The sequence below is a fragment of the Gallus gallus genome, chromosome 21, assembly GCF_016699485.2.
Source record: "Gallus gallus isolate bGalGal1 chromosome 21, bGalGal1.mat.broiler.GRCg7b, whole genome shotgun sequence".
NCBI classification, from domain to species: Eukaryota; Metazoa; Chordata; class Aves; order Galliformes; family Phasianidae; genus Gallus; species Gallus gallus.
In genome coordinates, this window is record NC_052552.1 from 4,254,935 (window position 1) to 4,275,806 (window position 20,872).

General features: G+C 48.1%; 1 protein-coding gene across 1 annotated transcript in view; it reads left to right on the forward strand.

Annotated features, from left to right (window-relative positions):
- Window positions 1-20,872, forward strand: part of SPEN (spen family transcriptional repressor) — a 56,258-nt gene that overhangs the window by 12,920 nt on the left and 22,466 nt on the right. The window contains 3 exon segments of the mRNA XM_046903274.1: window positions 2,322-2,642; window positions 5,945-6,421; window positions 19,579-19,739. Of these exon segments, the coding sequence (XP_046759230.1) occupies window positions 2,322-2,642; window positions 5,945-6,421; window positions 19,579-19,739 (959 nt within the window).

Sequence of the window (20,872 nt, forward strand, 5' to 3'; positions counted from 1 at the left end):
TCTGTTGGTACACAGGGAGCACATGATGCTCATCTTCTGCTTTCTTGTGCGTTGCGGGCAGCGCCGATTTGAATAGCTGAAGGTTGTAGCACATTTCTGGGTCTTCTGCAGGAAAAGAAAATAGTCGAGGTGTGTGTGTGTGTGTGTGTATTACAATAACACAAACGTGCTGCGATTGCAGGATTGGGAAATAAAAGAATTATCAGGCTGGTGAGTGGGAACAGTCAGAGCTTATTTCTGATGTAACTGGCAGGCAGCACTTCATGTTAAGTAGGCTCTGGTGATCGCAGCCAGAAAGGTCAATTAGGATTTCAGGTTTTTTGAGGAATATTAAGACATTGAAGGTTTTTTTGCTTGCTGAAGATTGCAGACAAAGTACGGGTTCGTGTTGCCAGAAACCGAATGTGTAAACAGTGAGCGCAGCACAGTGCGTGTTGCAACCAGTCAGCTCTGCAGCAGCGGCGTTCGGGAGGGCAGCTCGACAGAAAGGAGTGTTACAGCACTCCAACAGCTTTCTTCTTCTGTCTGAAGGGAGCTGGCACCGAAATGCGTGTGGAAGGCTCCTTGGTGACACCAGATAACGTCCCCAGTTATTGTTCAGTTTCTTTCGTGTCCATTCGTGGCAGTCAGTCTCATTTTTCAAACAGGCTCTTTCCTGTTTTCCTTCCCCCTTCTTCCGTTCCTGTTCCTTCTCCCTTTGCACATCCCACATCTAATTAGGCTCAATTTTTTTTCCTTGTACAGATTTTATTACCCATGTGCTCTATTTTTATTTTTTTCCTAAACCTTGCCTTCAGATTCAGTAACCTCACCCAGCTCCAGAGGAGCGCAGACCTGGGCAGGTCTCCTTCCTGCATCACCATTATTTGCTCCTTGCAGCTCTTGTTAGAATAAAACATAACCAGCACTGCACTTTGGTGTCACAGGTCTGAAAACTCCTCTGGGAATGAGCACAAAGGCTGTGGGCTGTGTCCTGGGCAGTGTCCAGGCACAACTGCGTGCCATACGCGCCTCTGCCTTTTAATGGCTAACAAGGAGCTTTTTCATTCACTTGAAAGATGCTCTTGTTTGTGCACATATTCCTTAATGACCGCTGTGCCATATTTGGAGGGGGAGAAAATAGAGAAAAACAAAAGCGAAATCCGAAGCAGATCATATGCAAAGCTCAGTGGGCCGGGTTGGAACGAGGAGCCAGCAGTCGGGGAGGCAGGTTTTCAGATGGTGTTTACGAATTAGTCATCCAGTAACAATGATGAAATCTTAAGGTGTACTGGAAGCCATGCACAAAGCAGATGTGGGCTCCGGCAGCAGTTGCTCCTCAGACAGACAGTCAGTCGTATTGGCTTTTATTTGTGCATACACAGCTGAAAACAGCTTTTCTTGTCTTGGATCTGCTTACATCTGTTCAGCATCGTGCTGCCTTTGGGAATAGAAGAATATGGCAATAATTCTTTGTTCCTTTTACTAATATTTCATGATATTTTTTTTTCATTCATTTATCCTGCTTGCCAGTACTGTCCAAAATAAAGGTTTTGTCCCTTTTTGTCGTGGATTAACATTGAAGTTAAAAGCCCTTACCTGCTCTGCTGACCCTACTGGCTGCCATAGAGCGACCGAATGCCCGTGCTACGTGCATTATGAAACATTGCTGTGTTCATCCTTTCCATTTTATCCTTTTTGCCACGAGTCTGCGAGTATTAGAAAGCCTTTTTCCATCATGTTTTCTTGTGTCCAAAAATGTGTTGTTTGTGTTTTTTCATGGGCGTGTTCTCATCCCCGTGTGTAGGGCAGGCAGCAAGCGTGTCCCGTGGGGTGTCCTGAATCAGTGGGCTAGAAATCAGCAGCAGGGATGAGAATGAAGACTTGCTGTAGTGCTGAATGGATTAAATATAGATCAGAGTAGTGGAATTGCTGTGTCAAGGTCATTTTTTCTTAAGAAGATTTCTGAGATGTCTTTATTTTTACTTGTTGTGACACAGTTTTGGTTTAATTATGTCTTGCTCGTCAGATTAAAAATTAGAAGGGCTGCTCTAATTGCGAATACCTTTCTATTTCTTTGGCTGCTGCTGCTCTGTTATTATAACAACAGAGACCTTGTGGTCAGCTAAGTGAAGGAGGGGGGGTTGGAATTATTCTGGAAGGTGCACGTGCCTTTGTTTCCCTTTTGGAAAATGCCTCCTCCAGCCTCTGGTGTGTTTTGAGATGGGTTTTCCCATGCAAATTGTTTGAAACTGATGTTGAGTTTTCACTTGGTAATGTTAATAAATGCGGTCTTTTTCTCCTGGCATTAATATTTTTGCTTTGCTTTGCTTTTCTTCCAGATATGGACGTGTCGAAAGCGTCAAAATACTCCCCAAGAGGGGGTCGGAAGGCGGAGTGGCAGCGTTTGTGGATTTTGTGGACATCAAAAGTGCGCAGAAGGCGCACAACTCTGTCAACAAAATGGGCGATAGAGACCTACGGACGGATTATAATGAACCAGGAACCATTCCCAGTGCTGCTCGGGGATTGGATGATACAGTTTCCATAGCATCTCGTAGTAGAGAGGTTTCTGGGTTCAGAGGAGGTGGGGGGGGGCCCACTTATGGCCCCCCACCATCGCTTCATGCACGGGAAGGACGTTATGAGCGGAGACTTGATGGGTAAGTTCCAAGGTTTCTCTAGGCAGGTATTTTGTATTTGATATGGTGAGAAACACAAACTCATATATAGGGCCCCCAGATGGATTTAAAATTTTGGGAATTATCTATGCTTCCTATTTTGGGTTGGAAACGGAAGTGATTTCTATCCCAGTGGCTGGTACCTGGTGGATCCATAAAGGATGTTTTCTGCAGCTGGTTGGATATCTACACTTGAAATAAGGTGGTTTTAAGATGGAAGATTTCCTTTGGCCAGCATCGATATTGGAGTTATTCTTTTCTAGAAGTAATGATTCCATTTCTTGGATAATATTAAGGCCTTATTCGGATGTATCCCTACTGCCAGATGGAGTTATCTTCCTACAACATGTGGTGAAGTTCTGTATGGAGTATCTTCGGAATACTAGAACCTAAAATTCTGTGAAAGCTTGATGCCTAGTTCTCAGTTCTCACTATACGCAGTTTATGTGTTAATTGGATTGTCACCAAAAATTTCCTAGTAGAATTTAATGATGCAGTCCCTTGGATTCTACAAACAACACTTAGCCATGGAAATAACGCTTGGATGGAGAAGACCGAAGGCAGCTTGTGATGTTTCCATTTTGGATCTACATCATTTCCAAGCTATTGGGATTATTCTTTCTGATGGTATTGGCAAAAAAGTGCTGATGGACATGACTAAATTTTGGAAATTATAGTTTTTTTTTAAATGCTGGGATGAGAACTACTGCCTTGAATTTACTGGATGGTACACAGTCAAGACGTCAGTAGCCATGGGGAGTGGATTACTATCTAGTCTCTTAAAAGCTCTTTGTTGCTCCACATTAAGCGTACTTTAGTTTTAAGGACGTGGCGCTAACAATCAGTTTGTGGATACACCAACCAAAAACTGACGGGGCTGGATGGTTACAAGGCGGCTCGAGGATGCCTGCTGGCCAACAGCGATGAGTGCCCTCGTGCATTGGGTCAACTACCAGCTGCTTGATTCAGACATAGGGCTGGAAATTAAAATAATGGATCTATTTAAGTGCCTTCTGTCTCAAGAAAGAAGTCTGGGGGTTTCAGAGTTACGGTTTCAGTCTGGGACTACTTGCTTCCAGTGGAATTTTTTTTTTGTCTTGTCAATAAGATTTTTTTTTTTTTTCTTGTTGGTTCATCCAAAATATCATTTGACACCCTTGCCCATTAAGAAGGTGGATTACCCCTGTAAGAGGGGCCAAAATTGGGGAAGTTATGTTCACAATTCTCTCCCTAGATTTAATTGGGAATATAGGTCGTGTTTCCACACTTGAAAAAGGTTGGTATGTCCTGCCCTGTGTATATTAGCCCCTCTCCTAACCCAAGTCAAACCCTCTCTTTCCACTAACTCCAGTAGTACTTAGTACTAATAGATAAATCAGAAAAGCACTGTAGCCATTAGATTTTCAGCTCTGCTAGCTCCTCTGTCTGTCTTCTGTGTCCTTTTCATGGAAGGACTTTGTTCTTTTATCTCAGCTATAGAAGTAACCCTTTAGAATATACTGCTTTTTCTCTTACCTGATTAAATCAGCTTTCTCTGATTAACGCTTTGTAGGATGCTGAATGCAATCGTTTATAAAAATGTTGATCGTGGTCCTTCAAAAGGGGGGGAAAGAGAGACGTGTTTCTGTGCTAGACCCTGAAATGTCTTTAGAAATGCTATTGTTGCCAGAAAGAGATAAGGCAAGAATGAATTTTAAGCACGTATATACGTTAATGAAATCCTCTACTGCTTCGGCTAGGGAGTTTTTCGTATATAATTTCTGAGAGAAAAAGGATGCAGGCAAGACATGAGTTAGCTCTGAGAATAACTCTGAAAATGAGTTATAATTGAGCAACAGAGGGTGAATATATTTAGAGGATGAAGGATCCTGTGATTCATTGCAGAAGGAATTAAACTTCCTGAGACGCTAATCAAAAAAGAATCAAATCTGATTTTGAGTTTATAAAAGATATCTGGAATGGTTCTGCCATTTCAAATGGGAGATGGACTCGTGATGCAGGAGGGGAGGAGGAAGGGCAAGGAAGAATTGGGTTATTAGGATTCAGGGGACTGAAGTGACTAATAATTGATTCTGAGAAGGCTCAGAAAAAGGTTGAAATGTCCTTCATAAGGTGGATAATTAAATTTTTAAATTAACTTTGGCTCTCCTGCCGTATTTAGAATTTTGCAAGTATTTTTTAAGCATTGGACGTAATCGTTCTTGATCTGCCATCTTGCAGAGGTAATTTAGACATCCCGTCCTGGTGCTTGTCTAAATTAGACTGCTATACTATTGATGATGTTCCTGTAGCTGTTAGTTTTTACTGTATAGTTGAGAGATCACACTAACATTCTTAGAGCATAAAGCTTTCCTTAAGTGACATACAAAGTATTTCAAATACTGAAACAAAACGGATCTTCAGATTCGACTGCTTACACAGATACAGACTCTGTGATTGCAGTAATGACAATCTCAACAAACAGACGCTTAGAGAAAAATTAACTTATGCTCTTCCTGTAGATTTTTAGTATATTTTGGATCCTGCATCCTTTTAGGTGTTAGGAATACTTGCAATTTAAGTATTCTGACGTTATCAATTAGAGTCTGCAGCTTTAACAAGAACTGAGTGTAGCTCTCCAATTAAAAGAAAAAAATCCTTCTAAAAGAATGAAATATTTTACTACAACAACAAGAAACCCCCTAATTTTCTGGGCTTTTGTGTGGGTAATACTACCCCTTTTGAAAGCAGCTTCTTACCTCTGGGTCATGCTTTGCACTGAGGCTTTCATGGCTGCAGCCCAATTTGTGATGCCATTTGTGCAGAAGGATAATTACACGAGTTCCAGTCATTACCAAATTCAAGAAAAATTTCTGAAGCTCTTAAAGCAAAAAATGGAGAAAAGAATGTTTATTGTGATGCTCAAAACTGCAAAGTTTTCTGTGTTTACTGAATTTTAAAGACAATGAAAAAGAAATAACAACCAGGCCCAAACCAACAATTTGCACGAGGATTCTGCACTAGAAGGCTTTATTTTCTCCTGTGCAGGCAAGGTGCTGGTCATGAAAGCCCCATCTGTAATTAAAACCAAGTGATTGCTCAGCTTCACTGTGTATGAATATAACTTTGGAGTTAAGTAAAATGTCTTAAGTTTGTCATTGTTTGCTTGATAGGTTATTGCTCTTCAGCAGAGAAGCAGTCGCAAAAATAAATTCAGTGCTGAAGTGAATGTTTGCATGATTTGCTTTTAGTTGTGCTTGCCCCTTGCTGATGGATTAAATATTTTTCCCTCCTCCTAAATGCAGGGCTTCAGATAACAGGGAGCGTGCTTATGAACATAGTGCCTATGGACACCATGAACGGGGGACGGGAGGATTTGATCGGACAAGACATTACGATCAGGATTACTATAGAGATCCTCGAGAGCGGACTTTACAACATGGGCTCTATTATACTTCTCGGAGTCGAAGTCCAAACCGTTTTGATGCTCACGACCCCCGTTACGAACCTAGGGCCCGGGAACAGTTTACATTGCCCAGTGTGGTACACAGGGATATCTACAGGGATGATATTACACGGGAGGTACGAGGCAGAAGGCCAGAACGGAATTACCAGCACAGCAGGAGCCGCTCGCCGCATTCGTCCCAGTCCCGGACCCAGTCCCCGCAGCGGCTGGCCAGCCAGGCCTCCAGGCCCACGCGCTCCCCCAGCGGCAGCGGCTCCAGGAGTCGATCTTCCAGCAGCGACTCCATCAGCAGCAGCAGCAGTACCAGCAGTGACAGGTAGGCTGCTCATGGTTGCAGTGGACGCGGTGTCACTCAACCCAATGCGCCGTAACCCAACTCACCGTGGCATCACCCAGCCCAGTGTGCTGTAATCCAACTCAGTGTGCCACCATCACCCAACCCAATGCGCCGTAACCCAACTCAAGTGTGCCATCTTCCAACCCAGTGCACCATAACCCAACTTGGTGCCACCACCCAACCCCATGCGCCATCACCCAACGTTATGTGCCATTGCTGCCCAGCTCAGTGTTGCTGGTGCCTCGTCTTTGCGCTGCGGGTTGGTGGCAGTTTGTGAGTGACAGTGTGGGGTTGTGAGCCTCTGAACCAGAAGGCGTTTGGTGGCAGCTATTCACTGATGTAGAAATAAGCTGACATGAAAGATAGAGAGGCTGAGTTGGTGCACAACAAAGCTGAGGTCCGTGCTGTTGCTGGTGTTGACTGTTTGCCATGGTGGATATGTGCAGGGTCTGAGGTGCTAGCTAGATGAAACACAGTGTGCAGAGCCAAGGCCCTGCTGCAGACCTGGCTGCTCTCTCCATGATTGGAGAATGGGTTAATAATTTTCCTTTTTTAATTAGGGCATAAGTTAATTTTAAGGTCCAGGTACTTTATGCAGGGTGAATTTTATGGTATTTTTAGAGATGATGAGTATTATTGGCCTGCTTCCTCTTCATTCCGTATTACCGCTGACATTTAAAAGATGAACGTATTGCCTTTCCAAGTACTTCCTATGTTTCCTTGCAGCAGAAATTGTAGACTTGGAAGAATTTTTAAAATCCAGATGCATTTCCCTAGTGATCAGAGCGTGGTTGTTGCTTTGAATTGAATCTTACCACTGGTAGTTCTCTAATAGTTATTCTCATACAGTCCTTCTTGCTTGAAGATGGACCAAGAGGGTTCGATGGGCGGTGTGAGCAGAAGTGAATTCTCTTGTATGCTGTTTTCTCCTCATGGATGCAGAAATGCAGGTCCTTCAGGCTTCAGAGGTCTCAACAAATGAGAGATGAACTGAAAAAGGCCTGGTTAAATTAGAGGTTTAAAAAAAAACCCACAAGCAGGAAAAATCCTCTCTTGTGGTGCTGCTTTGCTTGAAGCGTGGATAGAATGGAGTCCAAGGAACTTGTAGTATTTGTAAAACTGGCTGTTAGGATGTTGGGGCTGGGGGAAATGCTGTGTGAGTTTTAGATATTGCTCGACTGGAACAAAGTGCTCAGATTTATCAGGAGATAAGTGCTGTCTGCTGTTTGGGCATTTCGTTTTCTCGATGGTCTGTAGTTCTGGTAACAGAAAATGAGGTGATGCTCTGGAAGGAAAGGGAAACAAATGTTTTTTTGTCTTACTAATAAAGTAAATTTAAATTCAGTAGAGCAAGTAATAGGATCTTGGAGGTAGTTCTCATGTTGAGGGATCAGAAAGGAGCTTTACGTGTCTGTAAGTATGAGGCTAGATAGGTAAGCATTTAACCATGCATTTCCCTTGTAAAGCAGAGTCCCACCTGGCCTTGAAGTGATGAAGTGGGCTTCCATGTTCCCAGCACACGTTGAGCTTGGCAATGTGAATACGTGAGTGCCTTGTGAGGAGGAAACGGTCCGTTCTGTCACCCTGAGAATATTTAGGTCTTTGTTGGCTGGAAGTCGCTGGGCGCTGGGAGGAATGTCTTTGCTGTGAGGGTGATGAAACCACAGAGCAGGTTCTGAGCAGGGCGGTTGGTTCCCCACACCAGAGAGGGAATGGAGAATGCCTTGAATTGTGTGTTCGGCTTTCAGCCCTGAGCATGGCAGGCAGCGGGATGGGATGGCTTCTGCGGCTCTGACAACTGAACGATTGAAATTGATGTTATTCCATTCTGCTCTGCTCCGTTCTGACGCTGAGCTACTCTGATTGTTTGTGTTGGAGAGCACTTTGTCACCGTGTTTGCCCACAGAGGTGGGTCGCTCGCCCACACCCCGAAAGCAGTGTGGTCAAACAGTGGGGCTGTGAGAAGTGTGGGTGTTAAACACCATGGGAAGTGTGTGTGCTGGCACCACCCCTGTGTGCTGGGAACGAGGAGCAGGAGGGCGGCGAGGGAGAAGGCATGGCTGCATTCCTTGTGTCGTGCTTTCCCCAGGGCTGTGCGGAGTAAATACGATTTCCATGGCATGGAGACGGTTTGCCTGGGCCATAATGGGAGGGAAGATGCTCTGCAGATTGTTAGAAAAAAGAAAGGGGGGAACAAAGCTTTTATTTCATCAAGGTTTAGATTTAGATACTTTAAATGCATGTAGGGGATTTGTAATGGGAACTGCAAAGGAGTCATTTAGGAGGTGAGCAGCCGTGCGGGATTTCCAGCACGTGGATGTGTGAGCAGTGTGTGTGATTGTGCCTTCAGGTTTACACTCAGCAGCCCGAGGTTCCCTTCACAAAGGAACATGCCTGTGCCGTTTTATTTTTAATGCTCTGAGGGCAGCTTGCAATCAGCTCAGCCTTTGCTTAACGAATGTGAGGTCAGGCATGCTGGCAGCAGAACCTCAGGTGAGCCTGACCCTCAGCCTGCACCGAGCAGGAAGGCTCGGAGGTGTCTGCAAGGCCAGGTTTTCCTTCCCTGCTTTTTGGGAGCAGTGGGAAGAACCCACACGGCACGGAAAGCATTGCCCGTGCTGTTGTCATGGCAGCTCCATCCTCGTGAGTTCCACGCTGCAGTTTCTCATCCCACGCACACCGCAGCAGCGCGGATTTCCTGCTCTGCAGCCCAGGGAAGGGCCGGCTGCCTTGTGCCCGTGGATGGGGCTGGACGCCGGGCTGTGCCTTAGCAAAACGGTCACTTCTCACTGCGTTCTTAAGTCTTTGATTCCCTTCCAAGTGTTTTGCTTAATCATCTCTAGTAGGCTGAGGGAAGGAAAGAATTAGCTGAGGTCAGGGAAGTTGAAGCTGCCCGTCTTCCTTCTCGGCAGCGAGGCTAAGGGACGGAGAAAGCCGCCTCCTTTTGCTGCCATGCTCTGGAGAATCAGAGGAAATCCAAAGCTAAAAAAAGACAAAACAGAAAACGCCAAGAGTGATGGCTGTGCAGTGCTGGGGTCCGAGTTCTGCTGTCCTGGAGGGAAATAGGCCTGGGATGTGAGTGGCCGTGGAAAGGATGAGAGGCACTGCAGCGCCGGCCGTCTGCTCCGCGGTGGAGCGTCTAGACGCTCAGATGGAGCCGTGGCACGGCAGGCACCAAAAGGTAGGGGAGGGGATTCCCATCATAAAGACCTTTGGAATAATGAGCGGTTTAATAATTTCTAATGAATATTCACGTGGGGGAACGAACGGAAAGAAGGAAGGCTGTATTAAACGCTTCCTGAAGAAATGCTAGTCATTATGATGATCAGAGGAGAGCTCCAGCCGGCGTCTGTGCTCAGTCACATGTATTGCCATTAAAGCACAGACACAGTGGCACTTTGTGTCTTGAAAGACGAGTTTGCAAATACGGTGATGTATTTTTTTCCCCAAGGAAAGCGTTTTTGGCTGTGCCAGGGGCACAAGTGCAGGCACTGTGGTACCTGCCTTGAAGAACTGAAGGGACGCAGCTCTGTTTGAACTTGCTGTGTTTAAACTAAGGTGACCCAGGTGAGGATTAATGGCAAATAAACCTTACTGGAAAAAGATTGAATACCCTCCCTTGATCTTTAGCCACTGAATTAGCCATGTAACTGATGCACTTAGGCTTGCCCTTAACTTCCATGCATCAAGCATAGTCTGCCTGTGACTTCGCTGCTGCCGAAACCACTAATGATGGCATCAGGGTTTTAAGCACGAAAGCTCCTTAGCGAGCGATTAGATCTCCCTCTGAGATCCTTCCAGTCAGCCAGGAACGCTGTTTGCAGCAGGGAATGCGGCGTGGTGACGAGTGGCAAATCACAGTGTGAGGGAGAAGTGAGGGCTGTGGGCTGTGCGAAGGGGAAGCAGTTTGCGTGGGCCGGGATGCAGTCATAATTTCTTAAATGCCAAAGGCATGACTGCATGTTTTGTTTAAAGGGAAGCAGAAGGTGAGTTTCCAAAGGGAAGAGTAAGGAAACGTACTGTATAGATAGCACGTTAATAAAAAGCAGAACCTTATGTTGCCGTTTATTAAATGCTCAACTGGTAGGAGAACAAAACTAACCCTTTTAGTGAGTATGGCGTGGAGAAATGAGGCTTCTCCGAGCAGCCTTCTTGTGAGATGCTGGTGATAAAAGCAAGGAGGCCTATTTTTTTCTTTCCTGCTATGTGCTGGATTTAGAAACAAGCAGCCTGTCTGCCTGCAAGCACAAGTGCTCCTGGTTGCAGGAGTGGAATGTGGAGCCTTCCAAACGTCTCTCTGAAAGATGTCCTCAGCTCCGTGCACGGTTGCTTTTTGTAGCTCCTGGTGATTCTTTTAGCTGGGAGATGCTTAAAAATCGAGGATGGCAGCGAGAGCACCTCTTAGAGGATCCTTTCCGTGAGAGGGAGGTGGTGTTCAGGTCTGTCTCATCTCTTCCACAGCTGCTTTGTGTTCTCCCAGTGCCCAGAAGTCTTCGTTGTTTTTATACCTGGGCAAAAATAAGATGGAAAAAGTCATGGAACACTTCAGGAGTCGGTAGCAGAGGCACAAACCCACCCCATCCAGGAGATGTTCACATGATTTATCACCACTCTTCCGTTTGAGAGGACAAAAGTCAGAGGCGTTGCTGGCCCGCCCTGCGATAACGTGTGAAAGAGCAGCTTTGTTCTCTGCCTGCTGACTCCCAGCCCGAGCAGCCCCGTGTCCCCTGGCCGTGGGGAGCTGCAGAGCGCCCTGCTTGTTGTGGCTGCTCCAGCTCTGACCTCCTTGTATCATCTGACACCTGGTTTGGTAAGAGTGCCGCGAGACCTCAAACCCTCAAATTATGGCAGGCTTACCCAGCTGCTTGGCAGTTAGTCCCTCCCTAACACATTTGTTTACTGCCTGGCGTGTCCTGTTGTCTGGATTGTGAAGGATGAATAGTCAGAGAAAGGAGGCTGGCAGGTTCGTACCCATTTTCTGTCCCCCCCCCTTGCTTTCAGGAGCGGTGCGACCCCACTTAGAGAGCGGGAGGCTGCCCTGCACTGCTGGGCTTCGGCGCGGCGCTGCTGTCAGTGTGCCTTTGGTTGTCCTGAGGAGGGAGGTGAGGAGCGGCGCGTTCCGTGCTTACGGAGGAACGCAGATGCTATCTAATGCTGATCTCAGATGGAGTTTTTGTTTGTCGGGTTTGCTTTTGAATATGAATATTCCCCACGACTGTTTAAAACCACGTGCAAAGAGAAGGAAGAAGTTGAATTAGCACTGTGTGGCTTGCTGTGGATGGGAGGCTTCGCTCCTGCTCCCATGAGGACAGTGGGGCCTGCCAGCCTGCGTGGGAACTCCTCGGACCGAGGCTGTTCATGTGGGTGGTGTTTGTCATTTGCATTTTTCTGCACTTCAGCATTTTTCCCACAGGTATCAAAGTCCTCACCTCACGGCCCCGTTGGGGGGATGGCACTGCGCTGGGCTTTTTGGGGAGGGGGAGCGGGATTGCTTCGTAGTGGATGGTCGCAGAGAGGTGCTGTGTGTCCCCCCGGGCTCCCAGCCATGCCGATGTTTGATCACTGCATCACAGCAAGTCCTGCTGGCAGAGTTTGCAGCAGGGGGCTGTCAGATGTCGTCTCAGAGAGGAACTCAAGGGCTGCTCCAGCGTGTGATGCTGTGTTTGTGGACGTTCAAGTCTGGTATAACTCTGTGTGGTTGCTTAATGGATAGAAAGACACGTTTTTCCTACGACGTGATACCATTGTAGAGCACTTTACCTGTCCCAGAGACTGTTTGGTTTTGTTTTAATTTTTGTGGCTTAAGTGTTTTCTATTCATGAGAAATTTCACTGAAAGTTCTACTTTTAGTTTTATTTTTATTTGCACGTGGGCAGCGAGTGAAGTCATTTCCAAATATAGGCTTAGCCAAGAGATCCATCTGTTCTTTGCATTTTCAGACGACAAATGAATCCTCAGCACACAACTCATCACACGTCTCCTCTTTCCTATCGTGCACCTCCTGCAGTCACAGCAGTGACTTGGTTTTCCCAGGCCTTCCTTTTGCAGTAGCCCTGTGCAGGAGGACGGCGCTCACCCTCTGCTCCAGCAGCTGTGGTTGGTCAAATAAAGAAGCCTGGGAGACCAGTCAGCCTTTGATGTAGCTGGCGTTTCTTTAACAAGCTCGATGAGGTGTCGGGCAGTAGAAATAGTTTCCCTTCGTACACATCCTTATTTCTGATTGAGCAATAACATCGCTTTGTCCATTCTCACCCCCGGGACAATGGTGGCCATTTTTAGAAGTACCAAACTCGCACGGCGTTACCCGTCAGAAATGGAATTTCTATATTAAGCTCTGCGTGCTCCCAGTTTTACTGAAGCAGCAGTGTTTATCAGCTGTGTGTCTTGGCTCAGCTTTCACTGCAGCTCCCATCAGCAGAACAATTCTGTTTGTTGATACGAAGGCGCGCGATTTCCAAACGGCCCCAAATCCCAGCAAACGAACGGGGACCGTGGTTGCACTTTGAATGGCGCTTTGCTACCCTGGTTGTGCTCAGGGTGGGTTTTTCTTAAGGTCCTTGCTAGGTGCCCTCGGGGAAGCATTGCAGCCGCTGTTCAGGAAACCGCCTTCTCATGTCTCTTTCTGTGTTTTGGAAAGCTCTGGCCTGCCATGAGGCCTGGGTGATCACTGCACGACCTTGGGCAAAGCCCTGGCTCTCTGCTACCCTTGTTCTTCCACCTGCAGTGCAGGGCTGTGGGGATGTACCCGGCTCCGTTTCATGCGCTCCCAGGTGGGGTTGCAACACGTTCATTGAGATCGTCTGCAGATAGCTGGCAAAAGTTGTTTACTTTAACAGCCTGCCGCTAATTCTGGCCAGAAGGTTGAAGGAGATTTTTCCTGCAGACTGTGCAGGCTGCAGCAGCGAGCCCTGCCCCGCTGACGTCTGTACAAGCAGCTGTGCTCACAGGCAGCACACAGCAGCGCGGGGACGTTCCCAGATCTGGAAGGGAAAGCTGCTCTGGTTCACACTGGTGGAAGCCGAATCGTGGGAACGCGACGGCACGGAGCTGTTTTGCACTTCACCCTCGAGGCCTCTCTGGCTGCAGCCTCCCCAGCTCAGTGCATGCAGCATTCTCCTTTCCTCTGCCTCTCTGGGCTTCTGTTTTAGCACCGGGCGCCGTGCGTTGTCCCCAGGGGACCCGTGTGCAGCAGGTGGGTGGGCAGCACCTCCAGGTGGCCCCGTCCCAGCACAGGGCTGCACCTCCTGACCGCATTGAGCTGCTGCTGGGCCTGTGTGTTTTCTGGGTTTGCTGTTTTCTTCCTGCTCGTACAAAGTTCACCCCGACAGCTGAGCCTGAGGACGCTGGGATGGGGTCAGGGAGTGGTGCTGGCGCTGGATTGGGCACCATTCTCAGCCAGACGCGGATTAATGCAGAGTAAATGTTCATATGGCCCATCCTGGAAATGGCATTGTAACCTCAGTGAGCAGACACTTGGTTTGGGCTAACAACACAGGAACCCTACCTTGAAAATGTACCGGTCCAAGGCTGAAGAAGCCCTTCCAACAGCCTGTGTGAGTTGGCTGGCTAACACATCCAGGGCTGTCGTGGCTGTGCTACTTTCCCATGGCCTTTAAACATCGTTTTACTTCTTTCAGTTTAGGATTCCAGCCCAGCAGGAGATTGCTTAAGTCTCCTTTCTGGGCGTGGTAAGGCAGAAAAAGTTGATGAAAAGAGGTCTTCCTGATTTCATTTGTGTGTAGTTTGTGAAGGCCTTTCTTGGAGCAGTAAATACTCCTAATATCTGCTGAGCGCTGATTTTTCACAACTGTTTTCTGCTTACGTGTAGCAGGTCTTTGTGTTTTCTCATAGCTGTGTGTTGTTAAATACTTCTGAGGGTGCGTGTGTGACATGCACAGACCAAAGTTCCCTGGGTAGCAAGTTTTCAGTGGCTTGACACGATGCCAGGAGTGTGGTGCAATCACTGCCTCCCAGCACAGGCTGGAGGTACCACAAGGCAGGCTGCAGGCACAGCCTAATGACACAGAGGCACTGCTTGGTGTAGCTCTGCTCTGGCTTTCTCCACCCTTGCATGCCGGGCAGCTCATGTGTTGTTGATATTAAAATGGAAAAGGTTGTTATGAAATGGAAAAGGAGGGTTTGGGCTCGTTGTGGTATGTGTGTGTGGGCTGAGCCCGCCCGGCTGCAGGCCTGCAGTCTGCAGAGCATGGTAATGGCTTGTTACCTCAATGCAAACAAACTTGGGACGTCTGACTCGCTTTTCTGATGCCTTTTACTCAGGCTCAGTGACTCTTTGTAGCAGGGGAAAACCCCACGCCTCTATTCATTTCCACAGGGCTGAGAAATGGTTTTGTTGTGCATGCATGCTGACATGAACACACCGTGTGCACCAAATGGGGCTGTGGGTCAGTGCTGGAAGAATGTGTACCAGCTGTGAGAACGGGATGCTGAGAGCTCTGGGTTCCCATGGAGGCCCATGAATGCGGCAGGACAGCCATATGGATCCTATGACTGGTGTCTGAGCTTTGCTATGGGGCAGGCACTGATGGGTGCTCCATTCCCCGGGAGGATGCTTAAAGAGTGCAGGTCTGCTCTGGTTTGCTTTCAGGGAATCACAGGGCTGTTGGTGACCTCACTCCCAGTTTGCTGCTGGAGCCCCATCTGCACGGTGGGTGAGTGCTGAGGATGTTGGATTAAAAAGATTTCCAGGTGGAGTTCAGCATTAACAGGAGTGTTCTGAGCACACTGACACAGAAGAGGACAAAGTCTAAGTAACTCTGAGTAATCTGCTTGTTTCAACTTAGTATAAAGGTGAGGGACTTTGAGTTTTATGGGAAGCCATCGGTTGCTGTTGATAACGTGTGTCCTTTGGGGTGGTTTGGGACTTCAACATGTGCTGAGGGTGAAGGGAATCCCAGTTAAACACACTTTTAGTTTGGTGCAGTGCTTTAAGGCAGAAATAGCAGCTTAAAATAAACCTCTGCATTCCTATGATTTTGATATGTCACAAAGCCATTTCCAAGGGCAGGCTCCTTTGCTGTGTGGTCAGAATGTGACGTGTTTCCCCGTGTTCTTCATGGTGACCACGATAGCTTTTGCAGAGTGTTGGCCCCCAATAGCCAGGTCTCCAGAACTGCTTTTGCAAACAGTGTGTTTTGCACTCAGGGTCTGTTGGCAATTCCTCTGCTGCTGTTTTCCCTGAGCTGACATCGTTACGCCCAAGAAGTCTCATCTGGCAGCCTGTGTCTGGAGCCCACTGACAATAAAAAACCACCACCAGGGTTTGTGTCTTCTGCATCAGCACGGGGCGCCTTGCAGGCGATGCTCTTTGCATGCAGATCATCTCCTGGGGCAGAGCTGGGATCTGCAGAGGGAGGGACGAGAAAAAAGGGTTCCTATTTCTGTTCAGAGGTTGCTCTGTGTTGAATGTGGATTTCCTGAGCTGTGCTGCTGCCGTGGGCTGTGAGCAGCCTGCTGGTGGGGCAGTGCTCCGTGTCCTGAGCAGGTCATCGCTGCTGGGAGATGATTTTGGCAGGGCATTGGATCCCAGCTGACCCACGCAGGGCTCCTGCTTCTGGTTCATCCCGGCAGAAACAAAGAAATGGCTTCATACAGTTCTCTAAAAGAGCTCTGGATCGTTTTCCAGTTCCGCTTACACATTTTTTGAAGGAAACTCTCATTAAAAAAAACACCTCCTTTTTACCTTTTCCTGCTGAGATTTGGCCTACGTCCCCCCCTCCATCAGTGTTAGGCATCTTGCCTTCTAACTCACTCTGACCACGAGGGCTGGCTTTGTTGCCTTCTGCCCCCAGAGCTGACGTTCAGCTGCCTGCTGCACGCATTAATACTTCTGCTTTATCTTGCACCGAGGCCTCGCTGCTTCCTGCTCCCTGCACCCCAGCTGACTCACACTTCTCAAATCAGCGCTCAGAAACGACAGCCGTCCCACATTTTAGAACTGCAGAAGGGGACGGAGGGCTGTGGGATCCCTTGATTCAGCTCAGCAGCAGGGATCCTTTCACATGGGCTGCCTCGGAGCCCGCTTTTATCTCCGCTGTGCTGGGAACAAAGAGAGCGGCTGCCTTTGTGTGCTTCGCTTGGGAGCTTTCATTTCTCATCCATAAATAGCACTTCACTTCATCATTCGTTAGAACTGCAAAATGCAATTAGTTGAAAACGAGGTGTATTTCGGGAGGAGTGAGAGGTGTGCCAGGATCTGGAGCGTCATCTTTGCAGTTACAGCCGAGAAAAGCAACATCTGTGTGCTGAGAGCCAGGCGTGTTTGGGCTCACTTCCATGGTCTGAGCATCCTGTGTGCATCGTGGGGGCTGTGCCCGCACGGATACAGACAGAGCACTGGGCTGCTGATAGGTTTATCGTGACTATTAGAAAATAGGTGAATACTGTAAGAACACAGGCATCCTGAATACTTGTAAAACTCCGTAGACCGTTGGATTAATGTTTTAAGAGGGCTCATAAATGAGGCTTGTAGCAGAGAGCGTGTGGAAGAGGAGGGCTGCGCGTCTGCCTCCTTAAAGAGCCATCTCCATACAGCCCCCGTTTCCATCCGGTTCTGCTAAGAGCAAAATGAAAGCCCTGTTTTGTATGAGGCCAGGATAAAAGCTGCAGCAGACCTCGTGGCAAAGCTGTGTGCGGATCTGAGCTCGATGAGAGAGCGTCTGAGAGCTGCCTCTTCCCGAATGAGCACACGTCACCAGCAAACCTCCTAAAAGGCAAATGAAGCCGTAAGCCCGAGATGTTTAAAAAAGCCAATTCCCAGCGCAGACTGCCTCTCTGCGAGACGCGTGTGTTGTGACAGCTCAGGAGATTAGTTGTGCTGGCATTCTGCTCGGCTGAGTTTACATGGACGTTGAGGAGCAGGTTTCCCTGTGCTGGGAGGAGGCTGCGTGCCAGGCAGGGAACAGCCGAGGGCAGGCGCTGAGCTGTTCCTTCAGGATGGTCCCAGCAAAGGGTGGTTGTTTTCCAAACACGAGGCAAAAAGCAGCCATGTTGGTGGTGGTGCTCTGGGAACGTATCCGCATGCAGCATCCACGTTTTAGCTGTGTGAAAGCGTTCTGTTGTTCTGGTTGAGACTTCCTACAGCTCACTGTCACATGCTTGTTTTGATTCTGCTGCGGCTGTAACTTCATGACACAGCAGCTGTAATTAACTCTTCCATCAATCTCCCATTCACGCAGCAGAAAACCTTTGGCTGAAGCTCTTGAATGATTATATCCATGTTTCTTCAGTTGGAAAAGGGACGAGCCTTTACTGAAAGAAAGGGGAATTGTTCCTGCTGCCGTTTTTTTCCTCCCTGAAAACTGAATAGAGAAAGCACCATTTTTTCCTGGAACGCCTCAAAGCCTCCATTTGCTTTGGGACACGCATCCCTAGGGCTCCATGCGTGCAGCAGGACTTAGCAGCGTGTTCCCCCCTTTCCCAGAGCCCCCTTAGGTTAAAATGAGAGCTGTGCTGTGTGATTCATCCCCTCGGCGCAGTGCTGGGACACGGCTGTGCTCTGCTGCTCGGATGTCTCGCCATTACCCACGGAGGAGTGCTGCCGTTCTAACAGCTTGTTCCTCTTAAAACACTACAAATATCCCATTTTAAAGCAGCACTCATGTAGAAAGCTCTACCACTTACCTAACAGATACAGCCTCTCTGCAAAGTTGGGTATTTGACATATTTGGCTGGTGGTGCCGAGCAAAGACGTGCAAAGGGGCAGAGGCCTGCTGGAGCCCTGATGTGTGTTTTCACTCCCCGGGGTATGGCACAGCACGTGGGGCTGCTCTCAGCTTGGAAATTATATTCAGACTCTTCCCCTTCATCCTCTGGTGATGTTTGTGTTCTCAGAGCATCCCTGCTGCCCATTTTGCTCCGTGCTGAGGGAGAAGCAAACTGCACAGCCACAGAAATGCAGAGCGTGGTGGGTGAGGTCTCTGCATCAGATGGTTACAATGGTCAGGAACACAAAACCATTTCCCTGGGAAGAGAGGAAGAGAAGATACATTGGGACAGGTTGCCCAGGGAGGCTGTGGATGCCCCATCCCTGCAGGCATTCGAGGCCAGGCTGGATGTGGCTCTGGGCAGCCTGGTCTGCTGGTTGGTGACCCTGCACATAGCAGGGGGTTGGAACTGGATGAGCACTGTGGTCCTTTTCAACCCAGGCCATTCTAGGATATGATATAAAGTCAAACGGTTTTAACATGAAGAGGGAATACAGGAAACGTGTGAAATGATGTCAGATAGAAAAAAGATGAGCTTGTTTCTCATTTCTAACACGATACAGAGACAAATGTGAAAAGCAGTGATCTTCAGAGCGTGTCTGTTATTTCTGTACGTGCAGATCCTCCTCCCAGCTCTCACTCTGAATTGAAATTCCAGCGGAATTTTGTAGAAAGTCACTAGTGTAATGGAGGCTCTCCGGGGTTATGTCAGACACACTTATTTTTAGCAGTGTTAGAAGCCCTTGTGCCTCCGGGAAGGAGCCAGCCACTGAAGAAGCTGACGTGTCCCCACCGGGCAGGCTGCAGTCACGTTATGCTCTACATTTCCTATTCTCTGCAAGGGTGGTACATGTGGGTCCTTTGCAGCTTGGGATATCCTGTGGTTCTGGGATCCATCCCTGGGAGATGCGGGGCCTTGGGAGGCGTTAAGGGGCTGCCCATCAGCTCAGCAGTGGATTTCTTGTTGTGCTGTGAGGGTTTCTGTGATGTGCTCTGTGTGTTTTGCCATCCTTCACGTGCCGTGCCCAGGCTGATAAGCTCTGTCATTCCATGTCTGCTGTTGTCCTGGAGCACAACGGGATCCACATTTTACCCATATTCCACTTCCTTGGCCTTCACCTCTGGGGGTTCTGTAGGGTGGTTGCGGAGCATCTTTGAGCTCCCACGTGTGCTGGGAGCAGCTCTTCTGCCTCAGGTGAGGAAGATAAGAAGGCTTCAGGAGATCCCTGTCCCCATGGTTTGATGTCAGCACGGTCCCAAACAGCCGTGTGCTGCCACTGATGGCCAGCATGCTCCAAGAGCAGAGACAGCTCTGAGAGCTAACCAGAAACCCACCGTAGCTCAGGCAAGGTTTGCTTTCTAATTCCAGCCCCGCTGTCCTTCTGACCACTTCCCTTGTGCCTTTTGTAGCAGTGACTCCAGCAGCAGTTCGAGCGATGAGTCTCCAGCGCGCTCCGTGCAGTCCACAGCGGTCCCCGCGCCTGCATCCCAGCTGCTTCCATCTCTGGAGAAAGATGAACCCAGGAAAAGTTTTGGGATCAAGGTCCAAAATCTTCCAGTGCGCTCAACAGGTACGGTCACGTGCAGAAGTGTTTCTTCAGTGTTCCAAAAAAGGGGGAAAAAAAAGGAGTAAGGGTGGACTAAACAAGTTTTATTCTGCATCTTTGGTGTTAAATATCTTTTTGAGCTCTTTCACTGTTGAATGGGAAAATGTGTTGTTTGATGAACCACCCTGTATGAAACTTGGTTCATACTTGGTTCATGTGCTGCCATCACAATGCAAGACAGTTTGCAGGGTACATATGAAAAGCATTACTATTCTGCTAGAGATGGAAATGTGAGGGATTTATGTACATTAGGACTCTTCCCTGTATAAATACTGAGTACAGAGGTGAATAGTGATAGGACAAGGGGGGAATGGTTTTAAACTGAGACAGGGGAGGTTTAGGTTGGATATGAGGAGGAAGTTTTTCACCCAGAGGGTGGTGATGCATTGGGACAGGTTGCCCAAGGAGGTGTGAATGCCCCATCCCTGCAGGCATTCAAGGCCAGGCTGGATGTGGCTCTGGGCAGCCTGGGCTGCTGGTTGGCGACCCTGCACATAGCAGGGGGTTGGAACTGATGAGCATTGTGGTCCTTTTCAGCCCAGGCCACTCTATGATTCTTTGACCAAAGGAGCAGTCCTGCTGTGGCTTCTACAGCTTGGGCTGGGAATTTAACGTTTTGCATCCATGAGAGAAAGCTGTGGTTATGATAAAAGTCGTGCAGTGCTTTCCCCTCACATTCTTGCAGCATCACCAATATGAAGCTGTTGAGACAGAAATTTTCGACAGTTTTGTTCCATTTGCTGTCTGCCTCAGCACAGTTTCATTCTGATGCAGTTAAAGAACACTTGAAGTGTTGCTTAACAATTTCTGAAGGCGTTTTATTGGCAGAGAAGTACTTCCATGCTTCGGACATCCAAACTGACGTTGGGTGTAGGGCTGTGGTTTTGTCAGAGGTGTGCATTTTTTCACCTCAGGAAGGAAAATGCAGTCTAGATTTGGCTGCGAGTCTTAAAAATGCCCTGCAGCTTATTGCTGTGTGCTGTGGAGGAGGATGGAAGGAAGTTATTCAAATGGAATTGTGACAAAGACTGGACAGGAACGGGTAGAAAGATTAGCCTGCAAGGAAGGGACGCAGGATGAAGTTCAGGACAGCTTTG